The sequence below is a fragment of the Pantherophis guttatus genome, chromosome 8 (assembly GCF_059756535.1).
Source record: "Pantherophis guttatus breed Tessera chromosome 8, ASM5975653v1, whole genome shotgun sequence".
Lineage (NCBI taxonomy): Eukaryota > Metazoa > Chordata > Lepidosauria > Squamata > Colubridae > Pantherophis > Pantherophis guttatus.
The window spans coordinates 52,867,488-52,892,196 of NC_142070.1; the positions used below are offsets into that span (position 1 = coordinate 52,867,488).

The 24,709-nt window shown below is 41.1% G+C and overlaps 1 protein-coding gene across 6 annotated transcripts in view; it reads right to left on the reverse strand.

The window, feature by feature from the left end:
* The window catches only part of CLCN3 (Cl-/H+ antiporter 3), a 78,746-nt gene that overhangs the window by 51,472 nt on the left and 2,565 nt on the right, over positions 1-24,709 (reverse strand). For all 6 annotated transcript variants that reach the window (XM_034442665.3, XM_034442661.3, XM_087875150.1 and 3 more), the window contains exon 2: positions 22,630-22,807. In XM_034442665.3, the coding sequence (XP_034298556.1) occupies positions 22,630-22,789 (160 nt within the window). In that variant the 5' untranslated portion in view covers positions 22,790-22,807. The remainder of the gene's footprint in view (positions 1-22,629; positions 22,808-24,709) is intronic.

Here is a 24,709-nt window from a genome sequence, read left to right on the forward strand (position 1 = left end):
ATCAGTTCCTGCATCTGATGGAAGGCCGTATTGAAGGACCACGCAATCAGCGTGAAATACACAGAGGTCACTTCGTACGGAGAGGGCAGCAATCTCCAAAATCCACCTGGTGGAAATAATTGCCATCAAAAAGGTGACTTTACATGACAGGAGACGGAGGCGGGGGCTCCCGTAAGAGAGTTCAGTACAATAGACAGGTCCCAGGTGGGATACCTATGCACCACGGGGGGACACAAATTAGTGGCTCCCCTCAGGAACCTGCGTATAAGAGGATGTTGGGATAAAGAGTAAGGGACCCACAAGTCAGGACCAATGAGATAGCCAACATCTGCCTCCGAAGTGTATTGGGCGATAGTCCTCTGTTAAGACCGTCCTGGAGAAATTCCAGGATCTGGGCAATTGAAGCCTGAAGGGAAGAAATCCCCATACGGTCACACCAATCCCAAAATGCTGGCCAAGTGGCCAAATAAATGCGGTCAGTGGATGATCTCCGAGACACCTGGATGGTTCAGATAACCCTGGGGGAGAAGTTGTCTCCACTCAGAGTGCGCTGCTCAAGTGCCAGGCGGTCAGTTGGAGCCACAGTGGGTCCAGGTGGACAACGCCCCCTGGCTGAGCGAGGCCACGCCCTGAGGTATCCTCCAGGGAGGGGCCACCAACAAAGATTTGTGGTTGGCGAACCAAAACTGCCAGGGCCAATGAAGTGCAAGAAGAATGACCTCCGCCTGCTCCTCCAGTATCTTCTGTACCACTCTTGGAATGAGTGGCAGGGGAGGAAATGTGTAAAGAAGCCCCTTCGGCCAATGGCTGCAGAGAGCATCTATTCCCTCCGCCTGTGGAACATAAAAGCGAGGGAGCTGCGCATTCTCTGGGGTACCAAAGAGACCACTTCCGGAAGGCCAAATTGGTCCAACAATGTTGTGACCCAAGCCCAAGTAGGTTGTATTAGATGCAAACAGTTCCAAAACAGACTTTATTACAACAGCTGAGAATTAACTCATTCTCACTGTAGTCCAAACTAAATTAAAACAAATTCTTCATAACACAAATTCTTCAGTCTAATCACCAACCTTGGTATAATTAGGCAAACTGCCAAAGGCTTTTCTTGGCAAAAGTTCAGAAGCAGAAGACGCTGACCAGAGATAAGTGCAGCAAGACAAGAACAAGTCTATCAACGTTGTTTTCCGACAAAGAGTCCAAGAGCCATTGCTGGTCTTTTAAGCCTTATGGGAGTCGTCCTCTTTGCTTTAGCTGCTCTTGCCTTCTGGCAGCTTTTCTCATATGTGCACTAGGAACAGGCTCCTCCTGTTCCTCTGCCTCTCTACTGTCAGCCTCTAGAGGCTCTGGAGTCCACACATCCCTCCCCGATGGCCCTGGCCCCATCTCTGCCTCCGACGCAGAGCCCTCATCCGGGTCTTCCCCAGCCTCCAGGACTGGCCCCTATTCTTCCTCAGCCTCATTGCTGTCCAACTCCGCTGCCAGCTCCGCAGGCTGCTGGCGGACCACAACACTATCCCTCACCGCAGGGCCCTTCCCCAGGTCTGACGATATGGATGCGGCCGTGACGGGAATTGGCCATGGAAGGCTTTCACCAAGATAGGGTCATGCACAGAGGTTGCATCCTCCCAGGTGAAGTCCTCCAGCCCATATCCCTTCCACTCACTGAGATACTGGAAACGTCCTTTAAGCCACCATGAGTCCCAAATGCTGGCAATCTCATACTCGGGTGGTTCATCTCCGTCTCATGGCACTGGTTGGGGACGGTCCGGTTGGCAGAGAGGACAGGCTGGTCTTTCTGGGACAAGGAAGGATCTATAAAAGACTGGGTGGACACGAATCGAGCATGGCAAGGTCAGGCAGTAGGCGATCGGGTTAATGACTGCCTCCACAGGGAATGGACCAAGGTACCGGTGATCTAGCTTTTTTTTTTTTTTTTTTTTTTTTTATTTATTTTTTGACATAAGGCATAAAACAACATCTTTTTAGAGCAAGGGTTTGATCCGATATAAAATAAGTATAAATTCCAAATTTCATCAATTAACATCTTAAAGGGAAAAAAAAGAAAAAAGAAAACAGAACAAATCTAAATCCAATTTTTGTCACTCAATCTAACATTTTATTCTAACATTTAGCTATTATGTAATCACCCTAAATCTTAAACTTCAAATCTAAACAGCTCTTCATAATATTCATTTATCATTTTAACAATCAGTATTTCATATATTTTCCTTACTTCAAAGATCCAAATTAAGTCAATGTTTCTTTTAAATCACATCTAATAGTCCACATAAAATATTTTATTCCTCTCAAAACATTTCAAAAACAGTAACTGTTCTTCAAAAATATCTCCTTCACTCCTCCTAGGTTTATTTTTAGCTGGATTGCAGCTTAATTAGCTGGTTTCCAGGGATGCTTTCTTCCACTCCTAACCTTATTTATTGGCTGGATCAGAGTTTGGTTTTAACTACTTTCCAACATTTTCTCCTTCACTCCTCCTAGGTTTATTTTTAGCTGGATAAAGGCTTTTCAGCTGTTTTCCAGGGATGCTTCCCTCCACTCCTAACCTATATTTCGCTGGTTCACAGCATAATTAGCTGTTTTCCAAGGATGCTTTCCTCCACTCACCTTGTATTTAGCTGGTTCACAGTTTAGCTTTAACTGGTCTCCAGCATTGTCTCCTCCACTCCTCCTAAGTTTATTTTTTAGCTGGTTCACAGCTTAGTTAGCTGTTTTCTAGGGATGCTTTCCTCCATTCCTTACCTTATATATATATATTTTGAAAAGTTTTTATTTTATAAACACGCATACATACAATATATAATCAATCAATCAGTGTATCATCTGAATACATCTTTTTTCCTCTTACTCCTCCAATATTTATCATATCTTGATATTATCATTTCATTTGTTGTAACATTTTCCCCACATTTACTTTTATATTTGTACCTTTATCTATTCAACAATTTTATCCCAACCCAACCCTCCCCCCTACCCCCGACTTCCCAGAGCAAAAACAGGGTATAACATTTAACAAGCAAAAGCTAAAATATACTAACCTACTACAAAGTTTAAAACTCCCTCACACTCTTTAACTCCTCTTTTGCAAATTCATCAACCTCCCTTTTGTAAATTCTCAAAATCAGTTAAATTCTTTCTTCCTGAATATAAGAGTCTTTTTCTTGGTATATAATCTAATAGCTTTAACAATATTACAAGCATTAACAAACATTGACAAATTTCATTTTCATCCCTCAAACACCTTTCTTTTTCAACATTGCTTCCTAATAAGATTCTAAATTAAACATTTATCCTCTTTTTTCCTCCATAAACCAATTATCAATTTCTAACTATTCAGCATTAAAAATTCTAAATTAAACATTTTAAAACTTTAAACATTTTATCACCTATACCTTTTAAAATAGTATAATCTTATATTAAACATTTTAAAAAACCTCTTAATACATCAATAAGACCTTCTTAGTTCATTCCTCAAAGTATAAATTTCAAAACCTTCAGGAAACTATCCCTTAAATTTTTGATTAACCATTTCTATATTTTTCCAGTCCTTCTTCCTCAATCAACATTGCTCCCTAATAAAGTTCTAAATTAGACATTTATCCTCTTTAATCCTTCATAAAATTAGACATTTTAAAACTTTAAACATTTTATCTCATATACCTTCTTAAAATACTATAATCTTATGTTAAACATTTTAAAAATCTCTTAATACATCAATAGGACATTAAATCATTTCTCAAAATATAAATTTCAAACCCTTCAGAAAGGTGTCCCTCAAATTTTTAATTAACCATTTTAATACCTCGATAACTCTTAAAAAGCTATCATTTTTACCTCAATAACTCTTAAGAAGCTATCATTTTTATATCCAGAACCAATTGTAATAACACACTTCCTTTATATTATCTTAGAATTGTTGCTGCGTTATTTTATTTACCAGCTGAGCTCATTATTTCTGGACTGTCAGACTCTCCGTAGCTTTGCCAACTTCTTATCAGTAAGCTACGTGTTTCCGTATCCACCCACATTCCTTCACTTGCTCTTCACACATCTCTTTCCTTTGTTCTCTTGCCAGAGGTCCGGCTCAGATAGCCGGCAAGAATTATTTTCAAAAATGTAACAATTAACTTTTCTTAGTTAGTGAGGTGTTTTATTTTCTTTATAACAAATAAATGAGTTTTATTAGAAACCTTTTCTTCGCGTTTCTTTATCAGAATAGTGCAACTTGGAATAAGCCTCGATTCATCTCCTCCTTTAAACCAGGGTAATTAGTCCCAGAGCCAAACATGGGATTAATAAATGCCCTGACATTCTGGTAGCACGAGGATGGTCTGATTTATGGCTTTTTTCCTTGTTTTGTTACTTCTGATAAGAGCGCATAGGCAATTAGTTTTTAGCTACTGAGGTACGCTAATTATTTTGCTAAGATGCCGAAACAGAAGAAGAAAAAAGGAAAAATGAAGCATAGAGCTTTATCCTCTTTGGAAGAAGAACAGGAGATAGTAACGCCCTCAAGATTCCAGCCTCTTGCTACGGCTACGCAATTGGAACAAGAAGGTGCCATGGGTGAAGAAGATCTGAAAATGCTTTCGGAAACACATCAAAGGACAGATATCAGAACAGCTGCTTTTGAAGATAATGAACTGCGACTGAGGTCGGTAGCTTTTTCTTCTCAATTTGCATGCTATGAATCTATTCTACCAGAGCCCACAGATTACGATGTGCTTGGTGCCAGGCCAAGAAAGTTTCCACAAACGGCGAAGCTTTTTCACCCCCACGCAGAGAGAGAAGTAATTCATTATTCTTCTCAAAGCCCTGAGCTCACCCAGCGTGAGATGGCCATCAAATCCTATCGTGAGCATGTAAAATATTATGAAAATGAACTGTCTCGATTTAAGAGAGATTTGTTTATGCTTGAGCATGATAAGGAAGAATCCTGTGACTTAAGATTTTCAAAAGAGGCCATCTTGTCTTCTTGCTCAGAGCCAAAGACACTCCCCCTGGTGGATTCTGTGTCAGGCCAATTAAGACAGAGGGCACTGCATACGTCACATGAAAGTCTCCCTGATCAAGTTACATATAAACCTGCCACGCAATCATTTCTTGAAACTGAGCTGCCCGAAGGTGCAACACCATCTGCTGGCGAAAGTAATTTACTACAGGAAGCTGAAAGAGAAAGGAGCTTAGATGAACATTTTAAATTACTACAGCAGACCCTGGCAAACCTGTCTCTAACTCACTCAGAGATTCAAGCTGAAACGCCACAAGTGTCTCCACGGGCTCAAACTCCAACACCCCCTGGTGGTGATGGTGTCCTTTTAGATGGAACACAGCAAAGGCAAATGACTGCATCTCCAGCAGGTCATGCCAATATTGCAGCTCAAGCACAAATGGCAACTGGAATACAGCAGATTCCAATGCATCAGCCACAGCAGCTACAAATGCCTGCATATGTGCCCCAGCCACAAGTGCAAATAGGGCCACCTCCTGGCCCACCTCCAATGGCACAACCAAGACCATTTTTAGGTCCACAACAGGCACAGCAAATACCACAGGCATTTCTGCCAGCACAGCCAGCATACCAAGTACAGGCTCCTCACCAGGCATTTTCTGTCTCTCCACTAACTGGTGAGTCAAAACTAAAAATGTCAGGACACAATTACAAAGCCTGGGTCAGTGAGATTACACTATTGCTTCTTAGAGAAGGCAGTCATTGTATGGTATTTAACCCACCTGCTCAACCATGGGACTTTGCAATAAGAGATTTAGAGATAAGGGCCCGCACAACATTATTGATGTCCATGGATACTGAACTGCAGGTCACTTTTCCACCAAATACAACAGCCCGACAAATTTGGGCTGAATTGGAAAATTGCTACAGGCCTATCTCAATTGAATCTTCATGTTTACTCATGTCTGAACTCCACGGTTCGAGATTGAAACCCAGTGAACAAATTGGAGGACATTTGACCAAACTGAAAGGTCTGAGAACAGAATTGAGAGAAAGAGGCCATAACATTGAAGATATTCAAATGATCAGCATCATTATTAACTCTTTGAATTATGAATGGAAAGATGCTGTTACAAAAATTAACCAAGTCCCGATTGCTCAACGCACAGTGGACAATGTCTGTAGACTTTTAATTGAAGAAGAGGCATTCATGCTGGCCACACCACACTTGAGAGGACCACCCGCATCAAGAGCTCCAGCTAGGCGCCCCTTCCGAGGAAGGACCTACGCTCCAAGGACGCCAAGATGCTACACCTGCAATCGTGTGGGACATGCCACCCGGGATTGTCCCCAACGAGTTCCAGCTCCCGTCACGTACCAGCCCAGAGGAACAGATTCCAGAGGCAGAGGCAGAGGCGGAAGACAAGGTCGTCGTGGTCCCCGGCGTGATCCACAAACTCCACTCGCCACATTGGCTTTAACCAATGATCCACAACCTCAACCAGAGTACAACAGACGACTCCTGTGGACTTTGGACAGTGGTGCAGCATTGCATGTTACCTACAGAAAGGAACTTTTCACAGAAATGCACGAGCCTGAACCTGAACTACGTGAACTTTATTCTTTCTCCAATCATCCTTGTCAGGTCAAAGGAAAAGGAACTGTTTATGTTGAAGAGCTCGATGCATTCATTCCTGATGTTTATTACATACCAACAGCAACCAGTAATTTGCTTAGTCAGAGTCACTTGTCTAGAATGTTAAAGTTTCAGGTTCACCACCTTGAAAAAGCAAGTTACATAGTTAAAGATGGAGATATTGTTGCTGAAACCATATTAATTGGTGGTGTTTATTACTTAAAGCCAAAGCCTAAAACACAAACACAGGCAAGTATGCAAACTCCAAAAAGGCAGAGCACAGGCCCAGAGAGAGATGCTCCAGAGAGAGATCCTGTTGCTATTCCAAAGGCTCCTAAAGCCAACAAAAATAGAATTGGTAAACAGGTTGCTCAGAGCAAGCCTGAGGTTCCGCATAAAAATGTTAATATTGAGAATTCACTAACAGGTAAACCTTTGCATTCCAGGTGTATTCACAAATGGCATAGAAGATTGGGGCATGCCAGTTTCCGTGTTCTTAGGAAGATGCCGGAGTTCGCAAAAGGTTTGGATCTAAAGGGGTGTAAGGTGTTTTTGGATTGTGCTGTATGCAAGAAGGCCAAATCCAAAGCAGCAGCCATTCCCAAACGCGCTACACGCCTGTCAACACGCATTTTTGATTTGGTTCACATTGACATAGTTGGTCCATTCCCACCATCATTTGGTGGTAGAAAATATTTTCTAACAATTGTTGATAATTACTCTAGATATGGATATGTATATCCTATGAAAGAAAAATCAGAGACTTTTCAGATCTTTAAAGACTTTGCAACCCTTGTTTCTACCCAACACCAAGTTCGCATCGCCAGAATCCAGAGTGTTCGTGGTGCCGAGTTCATGTCTCAGCATTTCCAGGACTGGATGCGTAAGAATAGAATTATTCATCAGACTTCACCCCCTGACATACCGGCTCAGAATGGAGAGGTACTGCAAACCATGATGCGTTGTCTCCTAGAAGACGCCAACCTTGATATGATATACTGGGGTGAAGCTATCAAGTATGCAAATTACATTGTCAACCGTACTTGGAGCAGTGTAACAAATCAGACTCCTTTCTTCATGTTGTATGGCTACAAGCCCAATCTTAAAAACATCCATATTTAAGTGAACATTCCCTTAGCTCAAAGAAGAAAAGGAAGTCCAGCAGCAAAGAGACTGAGATTTATGGGTATTGATGATAACTCAAAATGGAGCAAATTTATTGACTCTAAACATGCAATTGTGATTTCCCAATCTGCTAATTTTGAAGAAGATACTGACTGGTCCAGGATTCATTCCAATGATCCTGGAGTTTATTTTCCCAGAGATGATACTGCTAATGCCACGCAGATTGATGATCAAGATTCCACTGGTTCTTCTCAACCCGATGTTTCGTCTTCGCAAGCCGCGGATGCTGACGCTAGCGACGAAAGTGAGGACGAGGACGAAGAAGAAGAAGACTGGACAGTTGTCCCGAGACGTTCCAAGAGGGCCACAAAAGGGATCCCTCCACAACGATATTCTTGGCAACTGACAAAAGCACCCTTGCCTTTGATTTGCAATGTCACACTTCCACCTGATAATTTCACACAAATCAAGCAGCTCCCTGATTCAGAGCAAGACAAATGGTATGAAGCAATGCAGGTTGAAATGGACAGTCTAAAGAAACTTAAAGTATTTACACCTGCAAAACCTCCAGCAAACAAAAAGGTCATTGGCACTCGATGGGTCTACAGAATCAAAAAGAAACCAAATGGTGAGTCACTGTACAAGGCCAGACTTGTAGCTCAGGGTTTCGCTCAACGTTATCCTGAGGACTACACAAATACTTACTCACCGACAGTTAGAACTGAGAGTGTAAAAATTGCTTTAGCAACTGCAACTATCCTTGGTTTAGAAGTTTTCCAGTTTGATGTTGACACAGCTTATCTACATGCAGACCTAGACGAAGAGATCTACGTGAGAAGTCCTCCAGGATTCCGACAGCAAGAAGGGGATACCTGGTTCCTAAACAAAAGTCTCTATGGTCTGAAACAATCTGGTTTAATGTGGTACTTATGTCTTACTGACAAACTAAATTCAATGGGCTTTATTAAGTCCGAAACTGATGAGTGCGTGTTCACAAAAAGATCTAACGATGCATATGAGATAGTTCTTGTTTATGTTGATGATATTGTTTATATTGGTCCAAATAAGCAAATGAGTGAAATTTTTGCCAAAGCTTTGCAGAGATACTTCACATTGAAATCATTAGGTCATATCAGCACTTATTTAGGTGTTCAGATTGAAAAGACATAGAAGGGGTTTAGTCTTTCACAAGAAGATAAAATTGAACAAGTTTTGCATCATTGCAACATGAAAGATGCTAACACAACAAAGACACCCATGCAAACAGATTTTCACAACTTGACACAAGAAGAAAGTCCTGAGTTCGAGGATCAAACACTTTATCGTTCAGTCATTGGGTCACTATTGTACATTAGTAGTTGGACCAGACCCGACATTGCACTTAGTGTTAATCTCTTATCTCGACACGTAGGTAAGGCAAAACAGTTTCATTGGACATGTATTAAGAAATTATTGAGATACCTAAAATACACTAAACATTTGAAGTTATTGTTAGAACCAACACATACTGATTATGCAGAATTATGTTGTTATGCAGATTCTGATTGGGCAAGTGATAAGAAATCACGTAAAAGTACTTCAGGTTATATGATGTTCTTAAATGGATGTCCTGTTTATTGGCAAGTACGTAAACAGAATTTTGTTTCTTGTTCATCTACTGAAGCTGAATATGCTTGTGTTTCAGATGCATGTAATTCTCTAACTTGGTTTGATGCTTTAGTCACAGATATTTGGACACACCCGATCCGACCGATCACCGTGATGGAAGACAATGAATCGGTGGTTTATATTTCTGAATCACATTTCACAGGTTCTAGGTCCAGACACATTGACATTCGTTACCAAAACATAAAACATTTAGTGAAAAAAGGTTTTGTCAAAATGCAATATGTATCTACACATGATCAAATTGCTGATATGATCAACAAACCACTTCCAGCAGCTCAACACGAGTATCTGCGTGAGAAGATGTGCCTTATTTGATGATGTACTGATATTTGCTCAACTGGCAAAAGAAGGGGAATGTCACTGCGTTATTTTATTTACCAGCTGAGCTCATTATTTCTGGACTGTCAGACTCTCCGTAGCTTTGCCAACTTCTTATCAGTAAGCTACGTGTTTCCGTATCCACCCACATTCCTTCACTTGCTCTTCACACATCTCTTTCCTTTGTTCTCTTGCCAGAGGTCCGGCTCAGATAGCCGGCAAGAATTATTTTCAAAAATGTAACAATTAACTTTTCTTAGTCAGTGAGGTGTTTTATTTTCTTTATAACAAATAAATGAGTTTTATTAGAAACCTTTTCTTCGCGTTTCTTTATCAGAATAGTGCAACTTGGAATAAGCCTCGATTCATCTCCTCCTTTAAACCAGGGTAAGTAGTCCCAGAGCCAAACATGGGATTAATAAATGCCCTGACAAGAATAAACTTTAAAAATACAAATTTAATTAAACTTCTCAACCTCTTGCCAAAATCCTCCCCAAAAAAGATTAATCTTCAGTTCTTCCCTTCTTTCTGTATTTTTTCCAGTCCTTTTTCTTCGATAATTCTTTCTTCTTCAGCATTGCTCCTCCAACTGCTTTTATTTTCGAGAATTTTAAAATTTGGATTTGAGATTGATGTCTCTTTGAAAGTTTTTGTCTTCTTAAAGTTATTTCATTTAATTTGAAACCCCCATAAATCTCTCTCAAGTCCTCCTGATTAAACTCTTCCAGATTCCTTTGCTTTCCCCTCTTGGTCTGGAAAGCATCCTTTTTGTCCAAAGTCACATTAAACTGAATTCCTGCCCCATCTTGTTCCAACAGCTCACTACTGTCTAACAAGCCTTGAAATGATACTATATTCTCCTTTGTCTCCATGTTTTGAGTCAAAACAGTTTCCTCTTCCTGAGACCTTTCATCAAAAAAACCTTTAAGACTTTCCAGTAAAGCAGTGGTTTATGACTCAAAAATTTCATGTATTATGGCTCTTATTTGTATATTTGCTGGTGTGTGTAATAATAGTCCTTTAGCACTTTCAAAGGTGCCAGCCATTTTCTTTTTTTTCAAAGTCCAATTATTTTTAAATTTGTTCAGCTATCAGGTCAATAAATCCAATAATTTTCCACACAATTTAGAAGTATAAAGTAGTTAAGATCAATACCAGTCTTTTTCATTTCACTAGCACTTTAAATCTTTTTCTTGCCACGTTTACAATGTTGCAGTTTTAACGATCACTTTCACTTGTAACTTTCGTTTTAAACGCCCTTAAGCGCCATCTTTTTTCCTTTTTCTTTTAAACGGAGTTAAAGTTTAATACTTGCATTTCCTGTTCTCCTGATTTGCTCTGCCAGCATCCTGATTCGAATTTTCTCATAATCCTTAAAATTGCGCTGCTGGTGTGGTCGCGACCCCTTGTTCTGCTTAAAGCAGAATCATCCCGGATCCGGAGCACTGAAGGGCTTTCAGAGGGCTCTCATCCTGCAAACCCCAGGCTTAAAAAAAAAAAAGACTGGGGGTCTAGGGGAGCTCTACCCAGACCCTTCTGCTCTTCTCTCCCCCTTTTTCCCTGGGGGGGGGGTTTGAGCCGCTAGAACAGCTGATTTTCACTGTTCTAGCAGCAAACGGAATCACGGGGCTGGAGCTCCTGAAGGAGCGTCCATTCAGGGAACACGGAGCCACCGGATGATCTATTCCTTATTTTATATTTAACTGGTTCGCAGTTTGGCTCTAACTGCTCTCCAGCACTGCCTCCTCCGCTCCTCCTAGGTTTATTTTTGTCTGGTTCACAGCCTAATCAGCTGTTCTCCAGGAATGCTTTCCTCCACTCCTAACCTTATATTTGACTAATTCACAATTTAGCTTTAATCATCTAATCCCCAAAATCATACTTCCTTAGCAATTTAAAATAATAATGCGTTTTAACATATATCTTCTCTCCTACTCTTTCCTAAACTATTAATTTTCTTTAAATTTCTCCCATTTCCTATTTGTTTCTTGCTTTTAAATGTAAAACATTTTAAACCATTTTAAAAACCAATTTACCATAGTTATAAAATCTATAAAAAAGTCATTATTAATATTCAAAATTCATTCCCATTCTCTTATTTACTATGAAAAAACAACATTTTAAACCACTTTCAAATCAATTTTCTGTATCCATTAGAACACTTAATATTTTTAAAAAGTTCTTTCAAAATATTCACATTTTTTGTAATTTTTCTATAATGACATTTCTCGCTTTAAAAATAATCATAAAGTCTATAAGCAATTCTTGGTAATATTCAAAGCTTCATTCACGTTTTCTTATTTTCTATAAAGAACAATATTTTAGACCATTAAAAAAAACAATTTTCTGTAGTCCTTAAATCTATTAGCAATTCTTATTAATAATAAAAAATTCATTCATAATCTTCATATTTCTTATAGTTTTTCTATAATCACATTTTCCCCACCTTGAGAATCACTTCTCTTAATAGTAATAATGAAAAGTAAAAGTAGGAAAGAGAAAGGGAGAAGAAAAAAGTATAGCAGAAGAAATCAAAAAGAAAGATTCAAAAAAAGAAAGGGAAAAAAAAGAAAAACAAAAAGAGAGGAATATGATAAGAAAATATTTAAAAAAGGAAAGAAAAAGTAGAAAAGAGAGAGAAAGAAGCAAGAGGAACTCTCCTCCTTACATTATTTAAACATCAATTACATAGAAAGTATTTACATCCATTTTAATCAAACTGTGGTAATTTTCTCATCTTGCTACCCAGTATATTCCGGTTTTTTCCTTTCTCCGATCTGTCCAAACTTTTTTTTCCCTTTCAATTCTAAAATCAATAAAGTTATAAAGACTAAAGGATTTAATTCTTTTGTATTCCATATATGGTATCATCATGTCTTCTGGGGCTACACCCTTCTCCTTTTTGTTACAACGCCATTAATCAGCAATTTTAATTGTTCCAATTAATTTCCTCTTTCCAACTGTCCATAAGTAGTCCAAAAACAGTTTAAGTACATCTAAAATCAAGCCTCCTTAGTTTTTCCTCAAGATAATCCAGTTTGGGAAGCAAGATACAAAGTTTCTTCTTTGAACAGCAAGAAATCCACAACTGCAGTTTGTACTTTCCCTCTCAGCAGGCAACCATTTTAGCTTCCTCCGCTTATTATTCTCCTAGCTTTAAAAAGACATTCTGCTTGTTTCCTCTTCTCCTTCTTCCTCTTCAAAGCTAATCCATTCTCATTAAGGACCAAGAAAATATCAAATTTTAAATCCATCCAAAGGGACATTAAATTCCAAAAGCAGTCAATAAGTACTATTGTCCTTTAATGGGTCTTCTCCTTGTTAATTGTTTTGAGTTCTTTGCCCAAATAGTTCTTAGCCGCTGTTAAGGCCAGGGCATTATTAGTAATTAAATATTTGAAGACTGATCCCGCCTGGGTTAGTCCTACTCACCTGACATTCAAACATCTTGCTCCTGTGTCTCCTCCTGCACTTTGCTTGTCCCGGTTGGAGAAGCTTTGGGGCAGCCGCCATGGCTGCCTCTCCCACCGCCGCCGGCACAGAGGGCGATCCTCTGGCCCCGAGGAACCTGCCCGGTCCTCTCGGCCATCCGAGGGGTCCCTCTCTAATTCCCTGTCTCTCCAGGACAGGGTAGGTCCGCAGATCTGCCGGCGGTGGCTTAATAAACGGGGTTTTTGCGGGGCTCCAAAAAGCCCCACTATTTCCCCGTCCGTTCGCTGTGGCGCCAACTGGAAGTCCCCTCGGCAGTCTAGCTTCTTGATCAGCCAGTCTGATGGAAGGTGCCTGGTGGACAACCAAACACGATCCCCCACAGCCAATGGCGGCGTCGCCCGCTGAGATTGGTCCATGACTCTCTTATAGTCCTCTTTGGCTTTCTCTATATACCATTGCACCAACTGATGGATGGCCTGCAACTCAGATAGTCATCAGCTATCAGGGAGTCGAGTTGCGTGAGGGAAAAGAACCGAAGATATCCCACATTAGCCAGGAAAGGGGTTGTTGCGTACAGGTGTTCTGCGAGTTGTTGAATGCAAACTCTGCTACTGCCAATAGTTTGACCAATTATCTTGTCGCTGGTTCACAAAGCAGCACAGGTATTGCTCCAGAATGCCGATAACTTTCTCAGTTATCCCACCGTTGGTTTCCGGATGATGTGCTGATGACAGGCAGATTTTCACGTCCAAGGCCATCATCAGCCCTTTCCAAAACTGGGCTGTAAATTGAGCCCCTCTGTCAGAAACGACCCTATCAGGTAGGCTGTGCCTTGGTATTGGTGCGCGCCTGACCCAGGGTCTCTCCTAGATCGGGTTTAGGGTGTTTCCCGACAGGGTTTTCTGTGGCTTTGGGGCAGGCCCAGGAGCCGACTCCTCTCATTGCTTCTTTGGGCGAGAGGCGGCCATATGCCCGCAATACAAGCACAACCCCCCTGATTGTCGTCTATTTTTTTTGGCCACTGACAGATGGGGTCGGGCTGAACCTATTTCCATGGGCTCCTCCCATGGAGCTGGGGTCTCACGCCTGACTGGAACCACACAGGTTTCCTGGCAGGCATGGCGACTGGTGCGTATCTGCAACTGGGTGTCGATCCTAAGGCACAGATGTACCAGCATGTTGAGGGTCGGAGGGATATCAACCCAGACCAACTCGTCTTGCAACTCCTCTGATAAGCCATCCTGGAACGCATCCATGAGGGCCACCTCATTCCAGGCGAATGAGCCGAAACTCACTGACATATTCCTGCAGCGGTTTCCGGCTCTGCTTCAGGGTCTTCAGTCATCTGGTGGCTGTCTGCATTTTGATGGGGTCCTCATACATAAGTCTGAGGTGCTCACAAAACCCCCTGAAATCATCCTACAGAGGACTAGCCTGGACCAGCAGACTGCAGAGCAGGCTGAGTACAAACCCTACTTTATCCCAGTCAGTGGGGAAGTCCTCCGTTCTCAGGCTGATAAAAAGCTGGCATTGTCCCATAAAAGCAGGAAACATGACTTGAGTGCCATCAAACTTGTCTGGCACGGCAACATGACCTTTTCTATGGGGACGGGGAGAAGCTGTAGCTTGGAGCTGAGCCATCTGTGCAGCTAACAAAGCTACTTGCTGCTGCAGCTGCGTGTTCTCGGCATGGAGCTGCACCATTGTGATAGAGGTTTGTTGATAATTATCCTCGTTGGGTCAGAAAACAAACTGTTGTGAGCAGAAGAGAAGTTCCGGAAGATGGAAGGTGCAGACACCACTCTGCATAGTCTATGGCTGTCCAGCTGAGCCAGTCTGCCTGCATGTTGGATGCCCCAGAGATGTGCTCCACTGTCAAGGAATGCAGGTGACACTCCGCCCATAGGCCCAGCCTGGAGGCCTCCAACATCAGACCTGTGGATCTGGTGCCCGCCTGGCGATTTATATGGGCCTTTGTGGTCACATTCTTGTTAAGAACCAACACATTGGTCCATGACCAGCTGCCGGAAGTGCAGGAGAGCCAAATAGACTACACGCAACTCCAGCCAATTGATGCTCCAGTATAGGTTGCAGCCTGACCATTTGTCCTGAGCAACCTGCGTCTGGAGATGTGCCCCCCAACCAGTGAGGCCTGCGTCTGTTGTCAGCACCAGATAGTGAGGCTCGTGGAACAGCCGCCCCTTGGATCGGCCGTAGACCTCCACCAGGTGAGGGATCTGCTGATGCTGGGGGGAACCCGGACCCCGGCTGGAGAATTGCCTTTGCCTGCCTTCTGAAAGGTTTCTTGCATGAAGGCGAGCCCACAGGGTAATGTGGATGGCCGAAACCATCTTGCCTAGGAGCGTACACAGCAGTGCCAGGGGAACCTTACGTTCTCTCTGAACTATACCTACGAGTTCTTTAAAGCTGGCCTGTCGCTCCTGAGAGAGGTAGACTTTACCGTCTAGAGAATCTATCATCGCTCCAGGATGTAGCATACGTGTCGACAGAACCAAGTGGCTTTTCTCTATATTAATAGAGAAACCGTGCTCCCTGAGGCAATGCATAGTTACTTGGAGATTCTCTAGGGAAAGATGTTCAGAAGAGGACTGAATTAAAATATCATCCAAGTAACATTGGACACAGACAGGGATGGCCCAAAGATGAGCCGCCAAGGCAGCTAGTACCTTAGTAAAGGCAAGGGGTGCAAAAGAAAGTCCAAATGGTAAGGCACGGTATTGATAGTGCGTACTGGCATAATAAAACCTTAGATATTTGCAATGCGGGGAAAATATAGGGATGTGTAAATAAGCCTCAGTGAAGTCAATACAAGCGAGGAAGTCGCCCTTCCTGATGCCAGCCAAAATAGATTGAAGAGACTGCATTTTGAACCGTTTATAAATAATGTATCGGTTCAGTCTTTTGAGGTCCAGAATCGGTCTCCACCCATCCAAGGACTTGGGAAGCAGAAATAATAAAGAATAGAATCCCTGACCCATCTGATTCTCTGGTACCTCTTGGATAGCTCGAATGTCCAGAAGGTGTCATACGGCCAAATCCATGAGGACCTTTTTGTGCCTGTCTTTAGAGATGGGATAGCAAATAAAGAACCTCGGGGGGGGTGTGTGGAGAGGAATTCAAGAGATAGACCAGATCTTACAGTATCCCTGACCCAAGAGTCCGACGTAAGAATGTCCCATTGGTCAGCAAATAGAGCTAGCCTGCCTCTGGTGGGAACGTCAGGCATGCAGTTAGCATTGGCAGCGGAAAGGACTACTTCCTCCCCCTCGAAAGGACCATTTACCAGGGAATGTTCTACCTCGGTACAGCCTGTCCTGGGTTCCCCACTGTCTAGGCATGAAGGACCCCTGGGGATGGGAGGTTCCAGCACTCCAATAGGATCCCCTCACAGGAGGCCTGCAGAAAAAGGGATAAAATTGAGAGTCAGTTTTATGCTGAGATGAAGGTAAGATCTTGCGCTTGTCTTTCGACTCCACGAGGAAAAGATCTAAGGAGGAGCCAAATAACTTGCCCCCCATAAAGGGGGCTGAAGCCAGACACCACTTGTGACGGGTGTCCGCCTGCCAATGCCGGAGCCAGACTAGTCAACATGCCGCCACCGTCGAAGCCATGGACTTCAAAGAGAAGCGGGCAGAATTGAGGGTGGTGTCTGCTGAGAACTGGATTGCAGTGATGATTTTATTTAAGTCTTGCTGCAGCCTGGAGTCATCAGGAGGCAATTTGCCCTGGAGCTGACTCAACCAGAACAAGGTCGCTCTGTTGAAGAAAGAGGCTGTGATGGCAGATCTAATCACCCAGGCAGCCCCTTGGTGAGCTCGTTGGACCGCCTGGTTCAACCAGCATTCCTCAGGACAGATACCCTCGTCTCATTTGCCCGGGATGGCAGTGTTAGGCAGCAAGGCTGCAATAGGGTCATCTACCATGGGAACTTCCATCAAAGCTGCCAAATCGGATGCCACATTAAAATAGCGCCTGTCAGCAGAAGAAAGCACCGGAGCAGAGCCAGGCGATGACCACTGGCATTGAATAACATCCAGGAATAGTGGAGGTGCTGGGACAGAGTCCACAGGTTTGGCCGGCTCCAAAAAGAGAGGGTTAAATGGATGTTGAGGAGGTGGAGGAGCCTCCCCAGCCACCAGAGAGTCAAGTTGCGCCACTTTAGACGCTTTAAAGAGCAAAGTTTTAAAAACTGCTGGAGGAAAAAGACCAGTAAATGCTGGATGCTCCGGCAAGAGGCCCTCGTCGTCAGACAGGTCCGGGTCCTGGTGGTCAACCTCCTGAAGGGTCACCAGACGGGTCGTGTGTGAAAGAGCTGATGACACCGACTCCGGACAAGATGACAGATGCTGCCCTTGGAGAAAGGCAGGCCAATAACAGTGCCATGTAGGCCTCCAAAATGGCCACAAGCAACTGCGAGGTAAAAGCAAGCTGTAAATGGCCGCCACAGGCGGACCAATAGAAAACCTTTGAGGACAAGGGTTCCTGGGCAGTCAAATTGCAAGGTTCCAATCTCTAGGCCAGACGGCAGTAATAGGTGGCTCTGGCCAAAGCACAGAGGCCACCTGCAGAGCGCAAATGTGCTAATAGTCCCTCGGGAGTTGGGCGGCATAGAAATGTGATAAATTAAATAGTAATTTGAGTGTGAAGCTCAAAATGGCAGCCGCCAGGAATAAATGGAGCGCAAAGCTCCTGAAAGTTCCAAAATGGCTTATGGCAGCCTGAAGTCCCAAACGGTTCCCAACAGCGAGCAATGGAGCGCGAAGCTCCTGAGGCGGAAAAAGGAAATGGCTCTCTCCGAAATCACTGCTGCCAAGCCGGGAAGGGCAGTTTCTGCAGACTGGCGGGCATAATGGGAGCGCGAAGCTCCACCAGCGGATCCGTGCATCAGGCGACCTCCAGGGAGATCGAAAAACCAATGGCTGCCCGCCCAGCCCACTACGGAGCGCAAGGCTCCTCACCGAAGTTATATAGCTGCAGGGAGCGTGGAGCTCCTCTTGTTCAAATCCAAGCCCCCTGAGAGGCACAAGGCCCCACAGTGCTCCGGAACGCCTGCTAGTTCAATGGAGCAGATATCAGAAAAAAAGGTCAGGGGGGTGGGCTCCCTTTGAGAGCAGGCAAGCCTGCAGAGGAGGAATAAGTCTCCACAGAAACGAAGTGTCTGTAACTCACTGTTAGAAGAATCAAGTCAAATGAGAAAACAGAGACAAGTCAAGGAAAACAGCAATCAGGAATGGAATTAATTAAATCTTGGTAAGAGAACCAGCCCGAGACATCTGTCTAGTCTGAAGGACTGAGACAAAAGCTGAATATCCCTAGCAACAGGGGCGGGATTTAACTTAACTATAGACTCAGTCCTTCAAGCTAAACAGACGAGAACAACCCATTCCTGGCTGCTTTCTCCACCACTATGGAGAATAAAGGGATTCCTTAATATGGATGGATTCAGGATATGAGTCTGTTATTTGTTTTTTAAAAGTCTTGTAAAATATAAGTTTAAAAATGAGAGGATGTAGCAGTATGTTAAGAACTGAATTAATTACATATTGATACTAAATGTCCATTATATCAATCTGTTTTGCTTTCTATTACTCACTTTTAATATCCACTTTTATATAGCAATGGTAATATAGCCATGATTAGATTTATCAATAAGATAATCATCTTAATGATTCTTATCAATAATTCTTACCAATAAGAAATATAAAATTAACGTATAAGATTGATGATATAAATAAAAGCTTCAATACAGGACTCAAAATATACAACTTTAATAATTAGAATTTAAATTATTTAAGTCAATTACTTCTAATTGTTAAACAAAATGCCAATCCCACTTTAAATATTATTTCAGGGAGCATGCATTATTGCTCAACTTACTCAGGATATCCAGTTTATTTCCTTTACTTATCATTTAGTAAATCTTAGTAAATCTATCTATATATAAAAACTCTACTTCCTATAACTTTTAACTAGGTGAAATAGTTGCTTGATAGGGCAACAATTTTTGACCTGAAGTATCTCAAATGGGCTAATTTACAGAATGTGTCCAAAACCCAGGACCCATGACTCTTGTGGAATTGAAATTTTGCAAATTTTGCAAATATTTTATGATATAAAAAATTACCATAAAATAGTTTATGATGTAATACAAAAGGTCATAAAACACTTCCAGGGGTCAACTCCATTGTTTGACTTTGCAATACAGTTTAGCATGGCCTACTTTCAAGCCAGATACATTTCTGAATATCTCCCTGAATTTTTAAAGATATTTCCAGTACCTTCAGAAGCTCTGACATTGTTGAAGGCATTTATTTATTTATTTAGTATATGGCATATCATACATAAACTAACAATATATATTAACATTTCACCTAGATTAGTAAAACACAATAAAATATAAATATTCAAAAGATATAAGTTCAGGTACCAATATCTAGGCCATTGATGCACATAGTTTATATTTAAAAAATCAGATACTGGACTGGTATATGCCCTTAATTTACAGCCAGTCAGGATGTGATCTACAGTTTGATGTGTGACCCCACAGTTACATCGAGGGGAGCATACTATGCAGATGCCATGTGAGGTTCGAATCATATTCAGGGTTGTCCATTGCTGATATAGTAGTTCAAAGCCTGGCAGTTCATGTGGGGTTATTTATATGTCTTCCTATGTATGGATGTTCAGCAGCCCATTTGGCTTTCCATTGGGAATCGATGTTAAAGCTGTTGGGCAAATGTTGTGCAAGTGTTAGTGGGGGTTTCCTGGATTCCAGAGTACCAATGGCAGTATCTATTTCCTTTACAGAGAAGGGACAAGAGTACTCAGAAAGCGTTCAGCCTGTCCGCCAAAAAGCTGAAAGCGCTTTCTTGATGAGATTGGAGTGTCCTTTCACCCTTGGAGCTTTGGAGAGAGATACAACTCAAGAGGCTACTTGGTAAGGAGTTACATAGAGTGTTTGTTCTGTAGGTTGTCTAACTTCTCCCAGTTTCCTTAATAGGCTCCAAGCTTTCCTGCTGGATTTGCTGAAATTTCATGATTCTGTATATTGTTTCCATTTCTTACGTCAAGCTGCATCCAAGCTGTGTAAGAGATCATCAGCAATCTCCGGATCACAGCTCTGTAGGAATACCTGGTAGAGTCCTTCAGTATCTTTTTTTCCCAACCTGGGATGTACTAAATCCTCAACGAATATGTCTTTTTGCCAAGGTGATTATTGTCTTCATAAATCTATGATATAATGCTGACTACTTGGTGGAATTTACTGCATAGTTTTATCTAGATTTGAAGGCGCTGAGGAATCTGTATGGAAATATTTCTGAGATGATGTCCCAATGGGTCACAGGTTGTCTAGTTTCAGTTAACAATAACACTGTGAAGCACAGAATGCATTGTGATAATATACCACTAGTGATAAGATAGGTTGGATTTAAAATACCGTATTTAAATACGCACCCCACCCTCAAAAAAGTGGGTGAAAATGTCTGTGCGTCTTATTGAACAAATGTTGCCGAAGCCCCACCCACCCACTGGCCTCCACCCTTCGGCCATTTTCAGCCTCCCTGCGTCCCGTTTTCAACCCATTCCAGGCGGTGGGGATTGCCACCACTTAGAATGGGCCGAAAATGGGGCGCACGGAGGCGTCGATCCCCGCAGCCTGGCACAGCTGATCACCAGTATTCTGGGAGTCCGATCCAACCACCAATCAGCTGCTCGTGCTAAATCGGGCTATGATAACGTGCTGAAGCTGACCAGGCTGTTTGCTGCAAGGACGCTAGCCAGATGAATACCGATGGATGCTGGGAGGCAGAGGCAGATTTTTTTTATTGTTTTCCTCCCGAAAACCTAAGTGTGTCTTATGATCCGGAGCATCTTATAGTGCAAAAAATATGGTAGCTAAGTATGGCAATTATTAGATATTTATTCTGACAGTAAAAGAAAGCTATTTCCAGTAAATTGGTTTAATTCAAAACAGACAACTTTTCTCTTTATTATCAGTCACAAGCAAATTGTTTAAAATCATATTTCTGGTTGCTCAGAAAACAAGTACACATGGGAAATTGGTAAACATTCCCCAATTAACTAGTCATTTTATCTCAGATTGCAGCATCAGTAAGTTATACTCTCAAAATGAAGCTTAAGTTCCTGCTTTGTGTTACTTATTTCGCCAGGCCGGATTGGATTGAAGGGGTTTTTAAGGGGAGTTTTAATGGTTTTTAACACTTAATATTGATTTTATCTGTTTTTATTGCTGTGAGCCACCCTGAGTCCTTTCCGGAGAGAGGGCGGCATATAAGCAAGCTAAATAAATAAATAAATACTTCCATTCCATTTCCAGATTCTTCTGGGTTTTTTATTATCTACAGTTGTGATATCTGAATTTAGCAATTATAGCTATCACAGCTCATAATTTGCCTCTAAATCTAAATCAAAGACCTAATTCAGTTCATGGTTTCAATTCTAATTGGAGACAAACTGATTTGCATTAATCATAGTTTTCCCAATTTAAAGGTTATATCTAAAACTATAGAAATCAGAGGGAAAGATAGGGCCAACAACATAGAATACTTGGAGAATTTAAATTAAGAAACACAGAACTAGGCACAAGAGAAGAGTTGTATAATGGTATAAATAAATGGTTAATATGACTGTAGAAAGATACGGCTGAAAATGTATAAATGCATCAAAATGAAAGCAAGCAAATTCGTAAACTGTAAAATAAGGAAAAAATAAGTGAAATAGAAATCAATCACTGATGCGAGAATTTCTTAAGAGCTAGTCTATAGACTTCTTGTTTCTTTTTTGTTTTTGCACTGTGTTAATGTATACGTGTTTGTATGTATTTGTGTTTTTACGTTTGTCTATGTTAATAAAAAATAAAAAAATTTTTAAAAAAATTATAAACTTTATTAACAAATAAATAAAACACGCACAAACATATATAACAAAGCACAACAAAAAAAGTACATTATACAATAAAACAATTATATATATTCAAACAAATAAAAATAAAAAATAAAACTATAGAAATCAGAACCAGGAAATGAAAGGGGCATTAGGATTTATGGGCTCAAGCTGTAGCTCCAAACACAAGAAAGTCAAATGACGTATCAGTACAGTTATTTGTTTCATTTTATATTACATTTATATAAAAAAGTCAATTTCTATTCTTAATGCATCACTATCTCTAAAAAAAGCTATACCACAATGCCAGATTAGTAATGCTAGAGCAGGGGCTGCATATTGGGAAATGGGGTGCGCAAGTGACAGGCGAGTGCACGAAGCTTCATTTGTGCATGTGCAGGAGCTAGGTCGCGTTCATGAAACCATCCCCTCCCCACCTCTGCCACCACCGCTGCTGCTGCAGGTCCAGAAAATTAGAAAGGTTAGGGACTGCTGTGTTACAAGATATAAATGAAATTAATTAATTAAACAATATAGCAGTAATATACAGACTCACCAATACATATGTCACCATCTAATAAATTGTCATCCTCAGAGGTCTGGAAATCCATGATAACACCAGCTCCATCTAGCAATTCTTCATCACTACTAGCACTAGTTATGCTGTTGTAACTATTTCTATAGTAACTTCTATGGAACAGTTGTTCAGACTCCATTTAGCTTCCCTTTGTAAGCTAAAAAAAAAGAAGACAGAAATAATTAGATGTAACTTTTTAAAGAGGAAAAACAAAAAGGATTTTTTAAGTAATATACATGTTATACATGGAATATTTCAGTGAAGCTATAATTAACAGAGTGAGGGGTCCTTGAGACTCTTTGAACTTAGTTGTTTTCTTGCAGACATTTCATTAGCCAAACTAGGTAACATCAATGCTAGTCCTGTGCTAGTCCACTAGCACTGATAATGTTATCTAGTCCGGGCAATGAAACGTATGAAAGAAAACAACCACGCTTAGAGGACCCCCTCATGTCAACCCTGAGCTACAAATATTCTCCCTTATTTTAACAGAGAATATTATTCACACAAGAGCAGATGCTGAAAATTATTTAAAGGCAGATTTAAGTTTTTTAATTAAATTTTGACTTTAATATTTTGAATGCTTCTGACACTAATGTATTATTTATACTACAAAAACTACAGAACTTCAAAAAATAATTTCACTGCCAAAAGCATTTTTTGAAATCTACAGAAATTATTAAATGTGTGCTTAAGAACATACTACATTTCCTGAGGGCATATTTTATCTAATGGTGATTTGACTAATTCATAATTTCCTATCAGAAAATCTTCATAATTATAGTACCTGAGTTTCAATACAAGTAGTCCTTGACTTACAGTCATTTATTTAATGACCATTCAAAGTTACAACGGCACTGCAAAAAGTGACCTGTGACTGTTTTTCACACTTATGAATGTTGCAGCATCCCCATGGTCACACGATCAAAATTCAGACACTTGACAACTGGCATATATTTATGACAGTTGCAGTGTCCCAGGGTCATGTAATCACCATTTGCAACCTTCCCAGCTGGCTAATGACAAACGAAGTCAATAGGGGAAGCCAGATTCATTTAACAATTGCATGATTCACTTAACTGCAGTGATTTGCTTAACAACTGTGGCAAAAAAAAGATCATAAAATGGGGCACAATTCACTTAACAATGGTCTTGCTTACAAAAGAAATTTTGGGCTCCATTGTGGTCATGGTTATCTGTAGTTTACTGCACCACTGCCCTAATTCACTAAAGCATAATAAGCATAAGACATTCAACCTTCAGCAAGTAGAAAGTTTTCCTTGCAACTTTATATCTCATTGGCAAGCTGTTTGCCAATTTGCAGGGAGGGAAATTGATGAAATCTTTATGCTCAGAACATGGAAAATGTTCCCTGAATCTCAGCCAATATTAAATACTATTTATTTTTCAAAAATCGTGTCTATTGTTTTTAAATTTAACATGCTATACTGATGTATAATACATAAAAGTGGAATTCATGCAATCTTGGAATCAACATGTTTACTCTTTTTTATCCGACTCCAAAAGTAGTCCTTGACTTATGAGCACAACTGAGCCCAAAATTTCTGTTCCTAAGCAAGACAGTTGTTAAGTGAATTTTGCCATTTTACAACCTCTCTTGTCACAGTTGTTAAGTGAATCACTGCAGTTGTTAAATTACTAACATGGTTGTTAAGTGAATCTGCTTTCCCATTGACTTTGCTTGTCAGAAGGTTGCAAAAGGTGATCATATGACCTTGGGACACTGCAACTGTCATAAATACAGAATTTTGATCACATGACCATGGGGATGCTACAACGGTCGTAAGTATGAAAAACTGTTATAAGTCACTTTTTTCAATGCCACTGTAACTTTTAACAGTCACTAAATGAACTGTTTCAACTCAAGGACTTCCTGTACTATACAAGTGTTATGTGGGTATACCTTGGAAGTCTAATACTGAACATATTGCTGCATGATGGACCCGTTGAAGCTTCAGAATGCTCTTCAAGGACATATAGCACATTGCAATAATACAAGTAGAAGGGAACTAAGGCATGAGTGACAATAAGTAATACG